At 36.5% G+C, this 21,899-nt stretch overlaps 1 protein-coding gene across 3 annotated transcripts in view; it reads right to left on the bottom strand.

The window, feature by feature from the left end:
- Positions 1–21,899, bottom strand: part of DIDO1 (death inducer-obliterator 1) — an 87,943-nt gene that overhangs the window by 27,659 nt on the left and 38,385 nt on the right. For all 3 annotated transcript variants that reach the window (XM_074969591.1, XM_074969590.1, XM_074969592.1), the window contains 2 exons: positions 17,524–17,730; positions 16,495–16,720 (listed from right to left, as the gene is read on the bottom strand). In XM_074969591.1, coding sequence (XP_074825692.1) covers positions 16,495–16,720; positions 17,524–17,730 — 433 coding nt within the window. The remainder of the gene's footprint in view (positions 1–16,494; positions 16,721–17,523; positions 17,731–21,899) is intronic.

Here is a 21,899-nt window from a genome sequence, read left to right as displayed (position 1 = left end):
TCTCAAAGAAAAATTATGAGGATACATCACAATGTATACAAAACATTTAAAAAGCTACACCACCCTCAAAGAGTCCAGACATGGGTTTCATTAACAATCAGATATTAATATTCAACTTGCATGACAATGAAAAGACTTCACCGGTGTTTTCTGAACGTTTAATGTACCACATATTACTATTTGAATTAAATAATCAAGCTATAACAATTTACTTAACGCTTATTCCAGTACATATAGTTATTGTCTAGATTTTGTAAATTTGAGAGAACGAATTCACAGTGGCGAAATCATTTCCAAGAGCTTGACTGACTTTTACTAAACTAAACATTGTTTTAAAAAAATCAATTACTTTTCCTTTACACGAACATGATTTAAGGACTGAGTTGTGCACTGTTTGCTGCACTGAGCTTCCATACAGTCTCTCATTCTAATTGCTCCAGTTGAAAGTAAGTGAAATAATCTGACATCTCTAACAAGTTATTAGTAAGTTTTTATTTAACTTTGAGTTTTTCTAATTACCAACCTCTCCCTCTGCCACTGCAAAGCTGTAAGATATTAGACAGGCAACTTGATGTCAGGAAAAGGTATAAGATTATGCAAATGAAGGCCCCAATTCTCAACTGTGCTACAACTCCACTTGGGAACATAAGGTGGTGAGAAAGGTGCCCATGCTATAATTCCTGGACCTGTTAGGGAATGATTCAGCACAGCAGGATCAGTAAAATCAGCAAAAGCAGGTAGGGACAGTTTCACATTGGAGTATTACATACAGAAACATCATTTACAGATAACAATTCTAATAGCTACACCACCATCCTGGATCTTTTATGATACACTGAATAGTCCCTTATGTGAAGGACTGAGGATGTGGGAGATTACTCAGGAACAACTCCTGAAATGTCATTCTATTACTTCCTTCTGAAGGAATGCTGGGAAGACCAAGTTGTGGCTTTGTGCTTCTCCTCTCAGACTAGAAGTACCTAGACTGGTTAATGTAGACCCTTCTAATGACACAGAACACTTTAAACAAGTAGGACTTCTAAATATAAGATTTAATCAAAGAAGTCAAGTTTACCATAGAGGATTTGGTACACTTCCTGGACCTCTCCCATAGAATGCCCTCAAGACAAGTTATCAGGAGACCCAACACGTTTTGTTCTTCACCCTTCACACCCAGCGCAATAGAATCAGAAAGCAGTGGCAAAGTTCAGACTCAGGATAAATATGTTTCCATCTCTTTTGCAATGGACTCCGAGATGTGTAACCTCCTAGGTGAGATAGACTTTTGGACTTGTTTGACACTATGTTGAAAAAGTTCCATTATCTTTAGAGACAGGTCCACACCTTCTTTCGATGGTCTGTTATTACAAAACATCAGAACTCAGGGAACTGATGTTCTAATGAACCAGATGACACAATATTGGAAGTAGCTATTGGCACATGAATGTAAGCATCTTGAAGATCCGCAGGCGCCAGATTAGTTACACTTGCTCAGTCAATAATCACATTCCAAGTGACTCCTTCCTGACTCTTGTGGGGCAAAATGTAACCATTTCCAGTCCAGGATGAAACAACTTCCTTTTGATATCTTGAGTGTGATCAAGTGGAATGAATGACTGAATTTCTTCACTGAGTGAACTAGAGTAATTTTTTGTCCTGAAAATGATTCACTGAAACTATTGCTGTCCCATCTTTCAGTGTACTGGGACAATATTAGCCAAAGTGAGGATGTACAGGAATTATGAAATAATAGTAATACATAATGCTTATATAGACTGGGAGGTGAGGAAAAGGGCCCAACAGTCTAATGTGATGAGCCTTCACTGATGTTGCAATGTAATAAGCTTGCGCCTAACTCTCAAAATGTAGTTCCTTCATTGGTAAAGATTATCTATCTTAGAGGTTTCCATAGTACCTTCTTTGTGGTACATAAGCACTTCAATAGTACCGAAACATATCTCCAGCCTAGAAACTAGACAGAGAAGGGTTTCCTACCATTTCAGTTTGGCCAAAACAGGCTCATCAGAATTACTGGAGGCAGAAGGCCCAGATACTTTATTCAACGGTCAGGAGTGTTGGGAACAGGAGAGGCAAATATACCCAAGAGCCATGTATTGATGTAGCTGCAGAAACTAACATTTCCAGCCCTTCTTTCTTGGTTTATTGAACTTCCTACTCATTTTGAGTACATATCTTTTCTTATTTCTTTCAGTAAAAAGGGGCAGAAGCATGGTTTTTTGGTCAGTACAAAGTAAGGCAGAGCACATCTGGGATTTGAAAACAAACTGGGTGAAACCTTGAGTCCTCCTCAGTGCCAAGACTTTTGGGAAATCTGAGCAGTGTTACTATATTACTCATGTGATAACAGTGAATGACTCAGCACTTCCTGACTGGTATATTAGAGTTGTAGAAATAAAATAAAAGACTATTCTGGAGAGAGGTTTGTTTGTATTTGTTATATTTGTAAGTGTTGTGTAAAATATTTAAAAAAAGGAAGAAGTCATATTTACCAACAGGAGTCTTTTGTATGCAGTTATAAATGGTTCATATTTAGCAACTTTATGCAGGTCTCCCAAGGTCGCATTGATTTGTGTAAGGATTTTCAGAATACATATGAAATTCAGTTACGTGTGTCAGCCCAAAAGCATTTTACCCAACAGAAAATTATGGAAGATTGTATATACTTCTATATCTCAAATATGACTTTTGATCCTGTTGTAGCTTAATACGTACTCGTGACCTCATGAATATAAAACATACACAAATACTTTTGCCACCATCATCCTCCCAACCCCCTCTAGCACCATTGGCTTACCATGCTTTGCTTTATGTCAAACTTAGATTGTAAACTTCTTCAGGTAGGGGTAAGTGATGTGTCTAAACAGTGGGATATGCAAATTATCCAGTTTTATAAAACAAATGAAATAATTCTGACATATGAATGCTGAAGGGATTAATTTTATAGAAATGCCCTAGATATTCAAGGTAAAAATGCACGTAATCATAACTCAAAGCAGGAAGTTGAATTCAAAATCTTCAACTGCAGTTTTTCTAGGATCCGAGGGGAAAACTTGGAGGAAAGCATCATCATTCTGTAGTATAACTAGAGTTATCTTCCCCCTTTAAAATATTTTATATTGCAGTTGATCCTATTTTTACACTTCATTTAAAAAATGAACAATCTAAAACCTGATCGTATCAGAAAAATGGCAATTTTATGGGAAATTACGTATTTATTAATAAGACATTACATTTAAAGAAAAATGGCCTCTATCTGCACAGAAATGAAATCCTACAAATTTCAGCCCAAGCAGAGATTAAGTAACTGCAGCAATTAGCTCAAAATGGTGAGAAATCTTCTAGTTGTAAAACAAAGCAATTAAAATAAAGGGCAAAATCCCCCACTGCATCACTTCAAGCATTCGGACATTTTTGAAAGCTTAAGAAGTGTTAAAATTTTTGTCTTCTATTTACAAAGAGAGACGTGGTTAGCTGTTTTTCTAGATTTTGCCCTTTCTGTGGTTCACCTTTTTTTTTTTTTTTTTTAATCTGTTTTTGCTGAGGGAGATATTGCCTCCACAGAACAATGGAGATAACACATTTTTAGGTATTGATGATATTCTAGAACCATCCATATTTCCCTTAAGAAGTGCCTTTTTGACCTAGTTGTTATAACATTCACAACAATTAAGCACAGCAGCTGCTTTGAAAATGTTAGTCTTTTGCCCAACAGACTTTTTAAATTATGTAATAGCGCTTGACAAATGAAGTGAGATGTGATAAGCCTCAACGTGCACCATAAGGTAGGCTCATACATTCCTATTTTGGTCCAGATACCTAGTGGTCATAGTATAGTAATTCCATTGAAATATCTGATCAGACTCAAAATTGAATAAAATCCTATTATAATCAACATCCACAAAAGCATAGCTATTTAATCATCCCATATAAAACTCTATGTTGACTAGAATTTTCAGGGGGGTCAGCAAGCAGTATGTGATATTGTGTGTATGTATGTACTGCAAATATTTTGCCACAACCGCTATTAAAGAACTGATTGAGAAATCTGAGCTTCCCTGGCTTTTGTGTATCAAAGTCAGGTATTTAAACACACACACTCCCCCATAAAATATTGTCAACCTATACATCAAACTCAGGGTTAATAAATAGTAAATGTTTCCTAGCTTTCATGGAAGAATTTTAAATGAAATGTTTTAATTGTTTTTTTCAAAGTAAATATTTCAAACACTAATCTCTGGAAGCTTAGAAGTGTTTTCCCCTTCCCTACTATGAAAACTTTACAAGTCTGATATCAAGAATCATGATTTTGATATAAAAATCATGATCTGGTGTAAAGCTGCAATGACTTTGTATTTCTCTCATTTAAGTGACAGCTGCTTTGTTTGGGAAGAATTTCGTATCTGATAGTAACAAAGGATTTTTTTTCTGCTGGTGCTGGAGGAATTTAACACTGACTGGTAGATAATCAAACTGTAAAGAGTTACACAGCAATAATTATGACAGTTCATTCAACAGAAAAAAAATGTACCTTATTGCAAATTTTCCATCGAGTACTGTCATTTAGCTCAAAAATATTTATGCAAATTTAGGAGTGATCGTATGCATACATAAGATGTATATGCAAATTTAGCAGTATTCATTTGTTGGTTACTCTTATAGCTAAAAAATATTCATGATGTGTTATAAATGTACCGGGTTCAAAATGAGCCAAACTGAATTAAGGAGTCAGTTTTAAGTTATAATAAGTGAAGTCAGTGATGGTTTATCATATTTTAAGTAAGTATGCTATCAAATTCTTTTTAAAATACACTTCATACTAAAATTAAAAATTATTCTCTGAACAGCATTCAGTACGGCTAGATTATATATTAATATTATATATATATATATTAATTACACACACGCACACCCATCTGTGTTGTACTATGGGTGACTTTCTCCATTATTGTGGAAGTGATAATGAAGGCATCTCCATCTACCCTATATATTAACAGGAAGGGAGCTAAAAACATAAGTTTTTTTCTCCTGCTGATAATAGCTCATCTTAATTAGCCTCTGACAGTTTGTATGGCAACTTCCACCTTCTCTATATGTGTGTGTGTGTGTACATCTTCTTACTATATGTTTCATTCTATGCAGCCGATGAAGCGAGCTGTAGCTCAGGAAAGCTTATGCTCTAATAAATTTGTTAGTCTCTAAGGTGTCACAAGTCCTCCTGTTCTTTTTGTGGATACAGACTAACACGGATGCTACTCTGAAACTTGTTTATCAGCACTTTAACAGAAAAAAGGAAACAGAGCTTGAAAATTAATACTGTGCTCAATCCTTTGCGTCCCATATTTAGTCTAACATCAGGCTACTTAGGGTGGTTCGTTGCAGACTGCATTGGCATTCTGCCAATGGAAAAAAAAAAAAAACCCCAACAACCCTAAAGTAAAACATTGTCAAAAATAAAACTTCAGCTTCTGAAATTGTTCAACCGATGCACTGTTGTGAAAAAGATGCTGTAGCATCTTTTATTCTGGGGCACTGGCATTACTACTGAAGTCATAAAAATTTCCTGAGTCAAATGATATAATTCTCCAGATCAGCAGACACCAGAAAATGAGGAAATAAACTTCAGAAATTTCACAATACTTAACAATTCAGTCTACATCTTAAATTGTGGTAACTAAAAATTTCTATCTAAGGGGACTTCTTGATTATAGAACTTGGAAGTTAACAGGATTTCTCAAGCACAAACTTGTGTTTACTTTCTAATTCAATTTTATAGATCGCTCAGTGACTTAAAAATACCTACTGAATATTACCTTAAATATTTATTAATTTAAAGGACACTGCACTAAACCATTTAAAGAAAAATATTAATCAAAATGTGATTCACTACAACAATCACTCACTAACTCCGCCCCCTCCCTCCCCCCCCCCCCCAGCTTACTTCCCTCCCTTTTCTTCCTAGGACTGGACACTTCACCTTGAACAGGCCCTTGAAATATGTTGTATGCAGTGTAATTGTAGCTGTGTTGATCCCAAGATATTAGACACACAAAGATGGTACAATAAAATATATTACCTCACCCACTGTGTCCCTTGAAATGTGTTAACTATTTAAGGAACAGTTTGTTTCACCTTGTATTTATCTGTTACACTCTTGAGTCAATTCCCAGACCTGACAAAGACCTTTGTGTGAGCTTGAAAGCCTCTCTCTCACCAACAGAGCCTGGTCCCATCAAATATATTATCTCACCCACCTTGCCTCTAATATCCTTGGACCAACACAGCTATCACAACACTGCAGACAAGTTTTTCCACTGTTGTTTCATTTCCTTCCATGGAAGTCTGGCCTTAGAAACCCACATCTTCTGAAAATCCTCTGCATTTCTGTTTAGTTAGTTAGGTCTGTGTGATCACCATTCATGGTCTTTCATTTAATAATCCCTATGATTTTAGTTTAGTAAGCTGTGTGCAACCATCTAGTTACTACAAGCTTTTAACACTAAAAAATAAAATTCACTTCAGCTTACCGGGGGGTGGGCTATCTGAATTATAGTTCCATCAAATATTCAATTTCTTGCTATAGGTCACACTGACAGTTTTAAACTGTATGGCCATATAACAATACACACTTAGATACAGTGGTGAAGAGTCTATCATGCATATACCTCTGTGAAAATGGGGAGGTTTTTGCAGGTCTTCATAAAATTTGTATTAACCCCTCCCCCAGATCTATAACAGTACAATAGATTACTTGAAAGAATATTTACAAATAATCTTTTTGTGGTTGTGGAAGGTAAGTTTAGTAACTATTCACTGTGAGAAGTGCTGGGGGAAAATCATTGGAACGGGGTAATATTGCTGAATGTAGAACCCAAAATGTAGAACTCGCTATTACTTTCTACTGCTGATCTTATCTATTCACTAGTTATGACACCCATCACACTTAGGGATGTCATCACTTTACAGGAGCAAGTTAAAAAGCAAAAGAAATGTCCCAGGCATAGTCTACCCTTAAAAGTTGTATAAGCATAGCTACATTGGTCAGGGGTATGAAAATATCCACACCCCTGACTAGCACAGCTACATCAATGGAAGAGTACTGCTGTCGACATAGCTAACATTGTTCAGGAAGGTGGTATTCCTACACCGACAGAAAACCTTCTCTGGCAGCACAAGCTGCATGTACTACAGTAGGAATTTAAGCTGTCCTAGCTGTCCCAAAAAACTATGCCGGCACAGGTTCTGTAGTTAGACATTGCCCAAGTATCGGAAGTAAAACCACTGCATGCCATTGCCGCATAGCAACTTTAAAAAACAAAGATTGAAAATTCCTTGCCAGCAGGTTTACTTTTGGGTACCACAGCCAGCAGTTTGTGAACAGGTTGGATGGAGCTGTGCTTTTTGAACATGGCCAGACTGGAATGCAGATGTATTTCTGGCAGAAGTAAATTTCTAAGGAGAGGGCCTAACACTGGAAATGCCATGTGCCCAATTCCCTTTAGCCTCTCCCTTAGACTCGGTAGGTTAAGGATTCTGGATGAGTGCAAGTAGCGTGGCAGGTCATACAGGGTGCACCAACCTCCAAGCCTACATAGGGGTATGTAGATTGTACCCAGTATCTTGATTTCACCCAAAGGTTAACTGGCATCCTATGCAGAGAACAAGTGTAGTATGTTTTTGCTGATCCATCTTGCTCAGGGGCAGGTAGCTGCATTATAAGTTTCCAAATGAACTTTACTATTATGTGCTGCAGTAGTCTAGCCTAAACTGGTAGGAAAAGGCTCTCTCAGTCAAAGTTGGAAAAGGCATCCCTGACCACTTAGCTGAGAATCCAGGGCAGCAATCAGTCTAGTAAAACTGAGATTGTTAACTGCTTTACCAATGGGTGGGCAGGCTCCCTCAGTTTTGAATGTTCCTATATTTTGCCATTTCCACTTTCCTTTGCCACTCAGCATCACCGACATCTTATCTGGACTGATAGTAAGCCAACCAGGTTTCAGGAAGCTGTGGTGCGCACATCTTCTTGCAGGAATGACTAATTATGGGAATAACTGTCCAAACTAAATTATACTTTTTTAAAAAGCCATCTCTTTGCAGAGCAAGGGCTACTGAATTCTCAGGCAAGCTTGCTTTTTTTTTTTTTTTTTTTTAAAGAAAATAAAAGTGAAACCCTTCAATTCATTCACATACAACTGAAAACTGAAATATGTTGCTCAGCTGGTGCTTTAGAGATCAGTTCTAAAGCACTCCACAAAGAGAAGTTACTTACCAGTAACTGTAGTTCTTCAAGTGTTGTCTGTGCATAGTCTCAGTTAGGATGCACACCTGGCACCTCAGAACTTCAGAAACTTCTAGAAGAGACATGCCTGTAAGGTGCCACTCAACCACCTTCCTGGGCACTGAACATTTAGTGCCCAAGGCCATAAAAGAAGGTGCAGCCAACAAGCGTCTCAATTCCTTCTTTTCCGTGGTCAGAGGAACAACTCCTATGCCTGAAGTCAGCTTTTGTCAGACTTCTTGCCATTTCTCTCAAAAAATAGTTGTATACAGTTAGCTTTTACTTATTGTACAATAAGCTATCATTTTTAGGCAATTTTAGTATTTATGTGCCATTGTGCACTAGGGGATTTGGGCTAGTTCCTACTATCAAAACTGAGTCAGATCCTAATAAATCCAGATTTAAAAGGTACACCTCTCGCCCCTCTATTTTTCTCAAGTCGGATGTCCGTATCAGGTGTCTGGTCTGCTGCAAGATGTCAATGCCTAAACTGGTGCTGTGTGCCAGGCCTTTACAACCCAGGTACTGAAAGACTAGGTAACAGTCTCCATTCTCACTTGATTGAGGAAACACTGGAGCTAGGCCGTGTCTACACTGATGATTTGTCATGCTGCAAGCCAACATAGCTATACGAATGCAATTCTCTACTGTAGATAGGCAAAGCTACCATGTGCACTTACAACTTGCTCCCTGCTTGAGATTACCTTATAGTAGTTCACCCTGTTTACACTAGGGGATTAGACCTGTGCAACTGGCCTCCCTAGTTGAAATGAGGGCAATACCTGCTGTAGATAAGGCCTTAGTTTTTCAGAACCACTTCTGTATTCAAAGGACTTTACAGGCCATCTTCAGCTCCAAAGCCTTCTGCACCCAGATCAACACAATCATCAGAATCCAACAGTGGAAATACAAAAGAGACCACCTCAAAGAACCCCTTTTATTTGGTGGAGGGGAAGGAGAGGAAGGGGGGGAGGACTTCCCATTGGTTATACAACCAAGTGAACAATATTAGTAAAAAAAAATGCAAACAGCAATATAGGGTGGTGAGTTTTTTAATCAAATTTCCATCGGTATCGACGAACAAGTAGAAAAGAACCACCCTACGAGCCAGATTGTGCCCAACACTTGTGTCAAGCCTCCTCCTTCACTCTTGTGGCTCCTCACGCAGGAGCCAGACACACAGTGTGATTGTGGAGCGCTGGCCTTCTGCCCTCCAAGAGCCCCCAGGGTGACAACTGCTTGAAAGGGGGAGTAGGATGCATGCACCCTCCTCCCCAAAGGTGGCAGAGCTCCAGTATGTATTTCCCCGAAGTTCTGACAGTGTCCTCTCAGGTACTCTGGATGCAAGATTTGCCCTCTGAACCCCCCTCAATAGTTTTTACTTATGAAGAGCCCTAGTCCTCAAACAATAATGTATCATGGGCAATTTGCACAGTGATAGCCCTGTACTGTACCTTCTATTTCTTAGGCACTATTCTACAATGCTAGGGACCCATGGTGGACAAGTAATAACAGATCCCATGGAATGAGATAGGTTTGAATCAGGAGACTGGACAATCTCAATTATTCACTTGTGAGGACAAATAATGACAGGGTGCATCTTCGCTATCTGCCTAGACAAAATGCCTCTGCCACCAGCTCTTAGGCCTTGGTGACATACAAACTTGTACTTATTTAACGAAAGGCATGTTTTAAAACTGGTTTAGTTAAACTAGTGCAAGTTTGTACAAAGACATTCTTGTTTCAGTTTGACTGTGGCTTATTTTTGTTTAAATTAAACCTGTACAACAAGATTAAGCTAAACCAAACTAAGCCACTAAACTGAAATAAGCATCTACACACAAACTCACGCTAGTTTAACTACATGGTGCAAATCCCTTTGTGAACACTGCTACAGCAGTTTAAGAGTAGCTTGTTTCAGTTTACTTTAAACCTGTTCCTAATAGTTTAAGCTAAGCCAAAACAAGGGTCCATACAACCTTCTGCACTGGTTTAAACTAAATTTGTTTAAAAATCACATCTTAAGTCGAACTAGTGCAACTATGTGTGTAGACATGCTCTTAGTTAAAATGGCACAAGTCTGTGGGTAGATAAGGACTTATTCTTTTCCCTCTGCAGGGGTATTACAGGCTTTCATTCCACCTTATTACCCTCCACTCCCATTATGTGTACATTGCTCCTCTCTTCCATCCTTCCCTCTTTTTTACATTGTATGATATATTTTCCTTTCCCTCCATACCCATGCTACCTTCTACATTTAAAAAATAATAAAATAAAAATACAAGGGAATGTTGCAGAAGAACAATCATCACATGCACATCAGACTTTTTGATTTTGGGCTCTCATCTCACTGCTGTCCTTTGACAATGTCTCTTCACTTTGTTACTTTGTGTAGGAACAGAAGCAACCCAAAAGCCCTTTGTATCTGGAATCCTTTGATGACAACTCATGTGAGTAAGCACTACTCAGCCCGTGGATATGGCTCAGATCTAGACAAAGGCAATGATTAACCTAAGCCATAGAGGAGGCAAAGAAAAATGGAGGCAGGTAGTTAAAAGGAGGCTAATGTAATCAAGGGCAGAGTTTCACAAATGTTGTCCCCTTGCTTCCCGGTAGGAGGCACCATAAAGTTGTCTGTCCCCTAATCCACTGTTGTAGGATGGCAGGAGAGATGTATGGCAAATTTTAGCCTGACAGAGCCCCTTTCAATGAACTATTTCCACTTTAAAGTCCAATTCATTAATAATTTATAAGAAATACTACTATCAAATAGAATACAAGCGCCCGCCCCTCCCCCCCGACTTACACAATCGTTCCGTTCTGGAAAGCCTTGCGTAACTTGAATTTTGCGTAAGTCGGAAATGTATACCGTACGTTAAGCAAAAATTTCGGCAACTCAAAAATCCTATTTCTGGCTTATGGAACTTTTTCCAAAAGTGTGAATTTGCATAAGTCAGGTCTTGCGTAACCCGGGGAGCGTCTGTATTGCAATTAATGGCTATGAATTCATACTAAATTAGTAGTTATAGCTAAGTTGAAGCTAAGTCAATAAATAGTTTATTGGCTTTGTGATAGAAAACTTAACTCAGTGACTTACATCGCAAGATCCAGCATATGAATTTAAAATAGTTTAGGTTTAGTGTACATACTGGTTCATCTAATAAAATATATTTACTATGTCTTGTAAGCTCTCCTCCTCTTACTGCCAAATAAGTTATGATTTTATATAACTTATGTTTGCTGTGACTCAGTTGATAAGTGACTAATCAGCTCAAATAACTTTTAATGCCTAATAAAAGTAGCCTGACAAGCTTAAATGAGAAATTAAAAAACTGGTCTGTGAATATCAATTTAGATCTGTCTGGGTACTTTAAAATTAGGATACGGCAGACCTTTACCTTCAGTTTTCTCCTCCTTGTGATCAATCTTCCAGCTTGAAAATGACGAAAGATTTACAGTCGATTTCCACTTAAGTAAAAATGGCAAAAATTCATTTTCTCTTCCAAATGTTCTTCTACTATCAAAGAATCTGCACTGAAGTCTTTAGATATGTGCATGTTGACATGCTACTAAATGAACTTTGGCATCAGTAAGTGGCCCAGCCACTACCCACATTGTTATAACCAAAATATTTGATATTTCCTCAAGTCTTCCTTTACCCACATAGAAACACAGGAGGTTTCTTCTGTAATTAGTGACCTTTACAAAAGATGTTAAATACCAATGAAGCAATTTAATTTTTTTTTCCCTCCAGTGGAAGGGTTAATTATCACTTCATATACTGAATTAAAAATATAACAGTTGGCTAATTTGTCAGAATAATTTGTCCTCTTATTTACTACAGTACCAATAATGAGAGAATTACTATTTATCATTGACATTCTTTAGATCTGTTCTGAGTCACTCTCTACTTTAAATCTTCATTTGACAATATTTCTCTGAAATTTTTGTTGTAGATATTAACTTGTTCAGCTAAAAAAAGTAAGGCTTTATAAACCTTTCAGAATGTTGCTCGACTAAATATTATACAAGCAAAACTGAAAAATAAAACTGCACTCCTAGCCCACCTGACATATGAGGATATCAAAAGGCTCAAATGACTAAAAGAAAAAGAAAAAAACAAAACCATCAATTCAGTACCGGTATTAAATCCTTGTGGTAGACTTTAAAAGTAGTCTAGAACATTTGACGGGACCACAGCTTTAACATAATATGCAGACTTTCCTTATTAAATATAAATCTGGATCCAGACATCTTTCAGATGTGTTTCTTCTGGGATCCGTCGTTTTTCATTTTACTGTGATCATCTATTTTGTACAAGTTTTCAAATACACTGGGCAAACAAGGGGCAGATCACACTTTAAAAATATACATATAATTTACAATTCACTCTTAAGTTGAATGACAACCAGATATATCAGTGCCATATGATCCGGAGCTCCATCTTCCATCTGGAGAGGTTTTTTTTTATGAAGTGCACTGACAATTGACTTATTCCATATATCTAAGAGCCTCACCCCTTGCCCCGCTATTAATTCTTATGAACTCAATGCATGACATATTAAAAATGAGAAAAAATAAGGACAATAGCTCTTTTGTAGAGCCAAGTAAGCAATGAATATGATCTTCCTTTGCGGTCCCATATTTTTGATAAAAACCTTATGAATGAAATATCAAGCTAGTAGACTAAACTCCCTGCCTCAACATATGCATTAAAAAATTAACTCTTTTTAGAAATGCACTGTTATTATAAAACATGGCAGATGATTTTTAAAAGGCCATAACTTTATCAGGTTATTTTAGAAATCATTTTGTTGGGGCTGTGTTTTTCCTGCTTGAAAGATAATCTGCTGGATAGACATTTATACTGTCTATTTTGCTATTTCATTTTACTTCTACTTTGACAAGCCCTGAGGACTTTAACACCCATTTGATATAAACTGAAGGTTAAAGGTATAGTCAAGAAACATGTCCTGGCAAAAGCATTAAAATACTACAGATTCTCTCCTCCACTCCGAACCTGCATCTTTGAAAGCCCTTGTTTCACCTTCCCCAATCTCAATTGCCCTTATCCTTGTAGCAATTAAAAATTATTTTTGAAATACATTTTCTATATATGTGGTGCACTGGATGCTATGAGTAAAAGCAGATCAGCTACTAAAATAAACAGGCCTAATTTCTGAAAAAGAAAAAATATGATGTGTATATTTACTTTCCCATAGCTGTACAGCCTAAATACTGCCCACATCTTCAACACAAATAAATAAAATGTATTATTATTCATGTGGCATCATATGTGCATGATGCTTCCCAGTTAATTAGTACAGCTGAACCAATAAAGCCAATGATTTCCATTCAGACTATTAAGATGTTAGACAGTGTAAACCAATATTCAGCCTGTATGTTTTGATGGATTTAATAAAAAAGCCACTTGCAAGTAGGGCCTAATTTCTCACCACAAAATAGTATGAATCTGAAAATCCAAGGGAATCTTGAAGCAGCCATTGCAGTGAGGATTGGAAGGAGGAGAAATCTTTAGAATGGTGTGTTGCGTGCTTCAAATAACCATGTTACAAGCGTTTCTGTGTATGGACCAATTTCAAAGGAAGAGATCATTTTTATCATACAAGTGTACTGAATTGCACTCCTACCCAGATTATTTGTCAACATTTAAGAGAGGACTAAAAGGGTTTGGACTCTCTCCGTCCTGCCACCCAATAAAATCACTGTCATGTTAAAGTGTACTGAAATCTTACCTCCACCAGCTAGTGCAACAATCTTTAGCATACAGAATAGCTGCATTTTATGCATGTGCTATATTGACTGAGGAAAGACTAATTTAGGGTCTGAATAGGGACTGATCCTTCAACCTCAGTCACTAAATTTACTCATTTGACTCCTATGGGACAATGTGGGCAATTAAGGGTTCTTTGCATGAATAAGGATTTGCAGGATTAGGTCCTTAGCTTGAGGGTAGAGAGCACGTGTTTAGGACAATTTCCATTTCAGTTCAGTACAATGTAAATATATATATAACTATGTACACTGAATAGAATACACTACCTTACTTTTAAATTTTAACAATTTGTAGAAGTTCCCTAAGCAAAGAAGTTGTGATTGATGTTTTTTAGGAGACACTATGGATCACTTAAATCACGAATTATACTACCAGAGTTATCAACCAAAAATGAAAGAATCTTTTCCACAGAAAAAAATTATATTTGGTAGTTTAGTAATGGTAAAAACAGAATCCAAGACATTTGTAGAACTTACCTTAATTAGAGCAATCTGAAATTCCATCCCTATTGGCTGATTAGAGAACTCTTCATCTGGTATTTACTGAATTGTTTTGTATTCATTAATAAGGCCTGGTCTACATACACATTTTTTACCGATTTAACTTTCAGTTAGGGGTGTGCTATTCTGTCAAAACAGTTAAATAGGTGTAACCCCTAGTGTGAATGCAGTTATATATGTATAAAGGTACCTTATACCAATACAGCTTTTTTCCCTTACAGAAATAAGCTATACTGATACAAGCAAATTTATACTAGTGTAACTGCATCCGCATTAATGGAGTTGTACCACACACAATTATAGTACTATATTATTATTTGTATTACCGTTAAAGCAGATTTTTGTGTGTAGACAAGACGTAAGAGTTCATAACGGGCCCCTTTTTACCTTTAATTTTAGACAGAAAAAAATACTGCGTTTTGAAACCTACAATGGTAATTTAAAATGCAATTCTGTAGTTGTTATGGGATATAAAGTACCAAAATCTATTAATTTAAATCAAGTAGGGAAAAAAGTAATCTCCAGAACACTATAAATAGCATGTACTAAGGCTGCATTTCTAAAAGAAGTGCAGTAAAACAGAGGGGGAAGTTTAAATTTAAATGCAATATACTACAGTATTCCTGAGACAGTCTAAAGAGTTGTGTATAATAATAAAGTAATTTTTCAGGGGAAATACTTCTGTTTCCTTTATGATCAAAAGTTCTTTCACCTGAACAATCTAGGTCTCGAGAGGAATTTCAAAATGAAAAGTATTCACTTGTTCTAAATGTATATTTGTCAAGTTAATATATAATTAATGTTTTTAATAACCAGATCTACTTCTGAAAATAAAAATTAAACCCCGATAAAAGGTGGTTAATAAAAGCTGGGAGAAAAAGTAACATTTGCATTCATTAAATTTCAAATTGAGAAAATGTCAGACACTAGACACCTATTTATCGTGTGTTTTGTAAATGTGAATGGTATGATTTCACTTAAATTCCAATTACATTATAACACTATTTCACTGGAGTCAATCAAAAATGTGATAAAGTATAAAATCTATTTCACATTACAAATCAGTATTTACTTACCTTTATATGAGCTAACAAGAAGTTATGGATGCTATTCAATACCTGCAAAATTATAATATGTAAGGCAAAATCTCTGCCTAACTTCCCTTTAGATGTTTCCTTGTGTGCAGATAATGTGTGAAATATGAACAACACAGAGATAACAAGGAAACAAAGGCCACCCCCTCACTTAAGTAAAAGATGATCCTTAAAATATTTAACTTAAGTAAATAAAACACCAGGAATCATAGACTCATAGGACTGGGACCTCAAGAAGTCATCTAGTCCAGTCCCCTGCATTCATGGCAGGACTAAGAAGGAGAACTTGGATATATTTGACAGTTAAAATCTGTCTGCAAAAATATATAAGCTCTGTAACAAACCCTGTTGAAAAATCCCGTCTTGGCACTAGCAATGCAAATGCAAAACTTGAGAAGCAAGTGCCAAGGCTAGACATATTATAATAAAATTTAAATTAGTACAGTGAATTGTTGATAACAGGGGCACCTCGTGTAACTTACAATATTTTGAATTTAAGAAGTGTATATTGATACTTACCTCCTCTGAGAACAGAAATGGTTATTGCCTTTGGAAAACATTTGGTAACTTACTCAGCAAGTTTACATTCAGAAACCAGTTGCGTACAGACTGATATCAAAATTATAAATGAACCTTATAAAATTTCCCTGATATGAGTGTGTGTGAATCTTTGAAGGTGGAGAGAAAAACCGTGTGTCATATTAAGAAAAAGATACCAATTTTCCTAATCTTACAGAGCCAAGAATGGATGGGTATTCAAATAAAATGTAAATGGATTACTCAGGAATATCCCTATGCGATACATACATTTGAATAACAGTGAAGATGAAATGGCAGCAGTCTTTTCTGGCTTTACTGCATTGTAATTATGATCGCTTGCCCAGGATGGCGTGCTGTTGTCTGATGCCGGCTCTTTAGCAACTGGTTGGGTGTTTACTTCAGTTTTAGGGGCTGTCACCACACCTTTCTTCATGTTAATCTCTTTTTTCTCAGGAGTTGGTTTCTTCTGGGTGGACAAAGGCTTAGTACCTGCCTGTATAATTAGTAGATCCTTAATTACTAATAATAGTAATGACAGAAAGAGTTATCATGATGCATGTATTTAGTGACAAAATGTGTCTTCATATATAGTGAATAATTATAAATGCATTTCAAATTACATAGTTACAATACAAAATGGGTTTCTGACAAGTCTATAAAGCTAGGAGAAATACATTAGCCTAGCAGGAGAGAGTGTTGAGTGCTCTACTCATGAGCAGACCCTGCCAGCAAACTGAACACAGTTGTATTTATCATCAAATATAAGTAAATCTGCACATCCAGTACCTGCCACATTAAAGTGGTTTCAGAGAGCTAGGTAATATGGATTTAAAAGGGCTTTTAAGAAATTCTCTTTCATTTCCTTACATGTGACACAAATCCCCCTTATCTGCATAGCCTGTCTCCCCATTAAAAAATAAACCTAAAAACTTTTAATCCAGGAAAATATTAATAATTTTAATTTATGAATTAGCTTTAAAATATTCAGTACTAGGGAAATTTCAGAAGAGATATACTGAAGTGCAGATACTTAATTTAATAGCACCTATGCAAAGGAGACTATATTGTATTTTAACAACCTTTTCCTGTTTTCTTTTTTTATCATAAAGATTTAACTGAATTATCTTATTCTTAAATGTAGTTTTAGATCACTAAAATGGCAAAAACAAACAAAAGAGTGAATATCTAACGTTAAATCTTGCAAACTAAATATATTTATGTCTGAAAACTGTACAGCAACAAGCTATTGTGCTTCAGGAAAAATGCTGAGTTTTTTATTCAGGAACATGATCTTACCTGTAGTTGAGATTTTAGAATTGTGGGTCTCTCAGATTTTGATTTGATCTTCTCTTTTGGCTTTGGTTCTTTTCCTGCACTGAGAAATTTCATGGTGGCTGCAGCATGTTTGAGAATGCAGTCGTTACTGCAGTACACAGAATCAGGCTGAGCCACATTAGAACAGCCAGGACCAATGCATTTTGATGCACCAGGAGCTTCAATTACCTAAAGATTGAAGCACAGCAAGTTCAATTTTTTAACTAAAAAACTGTATATAACCAGTCATGAGGACTTATGTAACTGAATATAACTAGTGTGTCTTAAAAGCATAACATGATTTTTCAATCTTTACTGACGCTATCCCATATCCAACTTTGCTGGCCTAACGAGTTCATGCTCGCAAATTCAACACAAAACCAAAATATTTATAAAATCATTAAAATATAAATAAGCCATAAGAAGGTCCATTTCATCTATATTTATTAAACAGAAAAGTACCCCAGGCTTTAACACCTATTTCTCCTGGAGTTATTGATATCTAAAATGGAAAAGACCTACTGCATTAACCAGGCTGTCTCCCCTGATAATGCAGAATTGTTTTCTGTAGCACATTTTTCCATAGTTTTATCCAGTCTCGTTTAAAAATCCCAAGTGACAGGACTACTCCCACTTCCCTAGGGAAACTCCATCACAGCCTAATACTTACTTCCCACTGTCAGGACAGAAATTTCCCAATACTCAGTCTAAATTTTCTCTTCATTTCACCATAGTGTCTTACATGTAAATAAATCCTCTTCCTCCTCAGTGTTAACATATACCAATAACAGGTGCCTCAGAAATATGATTGATAGATCAAGTAACATCCTTAAAAGCCTACAAATATTTGATCATTGTGAGGTTTGAGGCAAGGAATTTAAGTTTTCCTTCCTCTGTTTTCCCATTTGTAAAAATTAGGATAACATCAATTATCCATGTTTGCAAAGCAGTCTTGTATCTAAAGATGAGAAATGATGTGACAAAATGGAAATATCCTGGACAAACCTCATGGAATTAATATAAACTTTACTAAATTATATTAAACCTTGTTAAATTAGGTTTAATATCTTTGGGATCCACTATATTAAAAATGCAATTGTGCATGTGTTATTATGAATTGTATGCAACTCCTCTAGGGGGATGGAGATGCTAATATAATTCCTCTGGTTATCGGTCCTTTTGAAGACATCCCCTAGATAGGTTTTGCATAAACTACTTCAAAATGGTTTCTCCAGTGACTATCCAAAAATCCTTTCTTTGTCTGTTAAACAGACTGGGTTTAAACAGGCTCAGGGCCTCCTTCCTGATCCAGCAAACAGACAGGATCCTGGTCCACAGAGGGCCCCAAAGTAAGGGTTGGAAGAACTGGATCTACTGAAGTCCCATAAGATTGTGTGCTTGTTCTGAGCTGAAGCTGTGATGAATTTGAACCCACAAGGAAACCCTGAGTGGGGTTTTGAAGGACTATTCCTGCCAGAGACCACATTAGGGTTGGGGAGATCTCTGGTGTAAGCTTACTACTATCTCCATAGGTTCATTTGTTGTTTTTAATATTTTTTCTGTAGTGTCTTTACCTTAAGAATAAAATAGGTTTGCATAGGAAGTGCTGTGTGTTGCCTTATAACTGTGGGCAATTACTCAGTTATTGGTCTCTGAAGAAAAGTAAGCAGGCCTGCTTAGGCAGAGTCTTTTGCTGGGATATCGCACTATAGTCAGGGGACTGTGCACCTGGAAATACACTGGGGTCAGAAGGGAGTGGGACTAGTCACCCCTCAAGAGAGGTAACAGCTAGGGAGCTGGAAACCTGAGATGGGTACCCTTGCTGGGCCAGAGGGAAAATACCAGTGCAGCTACCCTGAGCTGACACACTATACTATTAATTTCTGTTGGTTTCTTCTTGCCTCTCCTCAGTTTGTCAAAATAGTTGCTCCCTCTTCCTGGTCATTAGTGAATAATAAATAAGAACTGGCCTAATACCTAATATTGCAATTCTCCATTAGACAGCTCTCCCCAACTCAATATATTGTAGTTTATAATTAATATTTGTTTACAGTATTTCACCAATTTTCAGTCCAAATGACAGTGTTGCTACACAGACCAATTTCAATTAATTTTTCAATTAAGATTTACTGAGACACAAGTAGTGCTGCTTATCTAAAACCCAAATACCATAAAATTTATTTTGTAGAAATAAATATTATTCTTCAGGATAATTCTTTACAAATGCCCACTTTCACATCTGATTATCTCCACAAACAGCAGGAGAAAAATATTACAAGAATTAATACATAAGTGTTTCCTAGAAAGCATCTTACATTTTAAATATCTAACAAGTCCAGTTGTAGTGTGTCACAAATAACTATTAAAGACCCAATCCTGCACCACTGAAGTCAGTGGTAAAAAAATCCATTTTTTCAATAGTATAGGATCAGGGTGTAAGCACCAAACCTTCCTGAATGCCATGACATTCTGATTAAAGTATTAATTAGCTGCGATGTTTGTTACAAGAATTTGAATTATTTAAAATAAACAATCTGTAGAATACAGCTCAAAATACAATGCATGAAAAATGCTACTGATAGAATGTTACTCTTCTTAAGTGGTAATGACCATCTTGTTGACATCTTTTCAGTTTTTCTGAAAATTCAACCTTAAAGTATGATTCTACTCTGAAGAGTGCTTATAAGTGATTGTGAGGTTCCAAGTTTATTTCCTACAATTATTTATGTATCAAGTGTGTTCAGTGTACAATTAAATTTCCCTCCCCCTTCTCCCCAGCAAATGCTTGTTTTATAAACTCTACCTTCACTCAAGTCAAATTGGAGTCGTTCCTCTTCACGCATCAACAGTACTAAAAGCTTTGCATGCCAAATTAGACTTTTAGTACAACCCCACTGTTTTCAAATCATGCCCACACTGAAACCTGTGCAACTTATTACACAGGGTTTATTTTGTCATCAAAATTAACAGATCTGACACCGAATGCACAAAAGGATCAGGTCTGTTGAGTAAGAAGGTGCCACTTTTGCATACTTATCCTTTAGAGTAGAGACTAACCTAAAGAAAGTTTGGGGAAAGTGTAGAACCAGAATTTAATAGTATATAAAACTTAGTGGGTGGGTGAAATCCTGGCCCCACTGAAGTCAATGGCAAAACTCCCATTTACTTCAGAGGCTAGTGGGCGAAATCTTGGCTCTGCTGTTTGCCAGAAGCTGGGAATGAGCGACAGGGAATGAATCACTTGATGATTACCTCTTCATTCCCTCTGGGGCACCTGGCATTGGTCACTGTCAGAAGATAGGATACTGGGCTAGATGGACCTTTGGTCTGACTCAGTGTGGCCGTTCTTATGTTCACTATTTACACTAAAATTATCTGTGAAACGATTTCTAAATTTTACAAATTTTGGGGTGCCATTAAATGCAATTAAATATCATGGTCCTAAAATTGAGGCACCCCTCAAAATATATTCACAGGAAAACTTCTACTGAATTTTCTTTGTCATGGTTCACAAACAAAACTAGACTTTGAATTAAAAAAAACAAGTTTAAAGAAGATACGAAATGCTGACATTAAAAAAAAATCATCATGTTTTCCATAACTCCCCCCAATTTTTCTAATAGATTAAAAGGACAGCACAGGATAACATACATATACTGATTTATAACAATGAAATATAAAATGAAGAATTTTTAATGGTAAGATTAAGAGCTGTGTTAGCTATATTTTTAATGATTTGTAATTATGGATAGTGAATGAGTACAAATGACGTAACACTTAGACCAAGGCCCTACTGCCATACTTGTGGTTTTGCTAATTCTTCTTTTACACAGATTTGCTAATCTGCTTAAAGTGATGTTATTACTGACAGAACCAAAAGTAACATGTCGCACAGGGTTTTGGGCTGAAAATACACAACAAGCAGCCATTTTTCTGGGAAGAGACAAGTCAGGGTGACACAAAACCATCATGACATTGAAACTGAAAAACCAGCAGGAAAAAAATGCATAAGTTGAGTAACTGAAGCCTAATGTATAGGTTACCTAAAACTAGGGCTGTCAAGCGATTAAAAAAAATTAATCATGATTAACCTTGAAATTAAAAAAATAAATTGCAATTAATCGCAGTTTTAATCTCACATTAAACAATATCAGAATACCATTTATCTAAATATTTTGGGGGGTTTCTATATTTTCAAATATAGGGTCAGGGCTTGGGGCTCTGGGCTTCAGCACCTTCCCCCTAGGAAGCTGTGGACTGAGGCTTCAGCCCCTCTACTACTGATGCCTCTTAACCCGCCCACAGGTATACAATTAACATGTTAAAAAAAACTAAAGCATTAATTTTGCTTTCAGTTA

The sequence above is a fragment of the Natator depressus genome, chromosome 13, assembly GCF_965152275.1.
Source record: "Natator depressus isolate rNatDep1 chromosome 13, rNatDep2.hap1, whole genome shotgun sequence".
Taxonomy (NCBI): domain Eukaryota; kingdom Metazoa; phylum Chordata; order Testudines; family Cheloniidae; genus Natator; species Natator depressus.
This window is presented reverse-complemented; position numbering and strand designations above follow the sequence as displayed.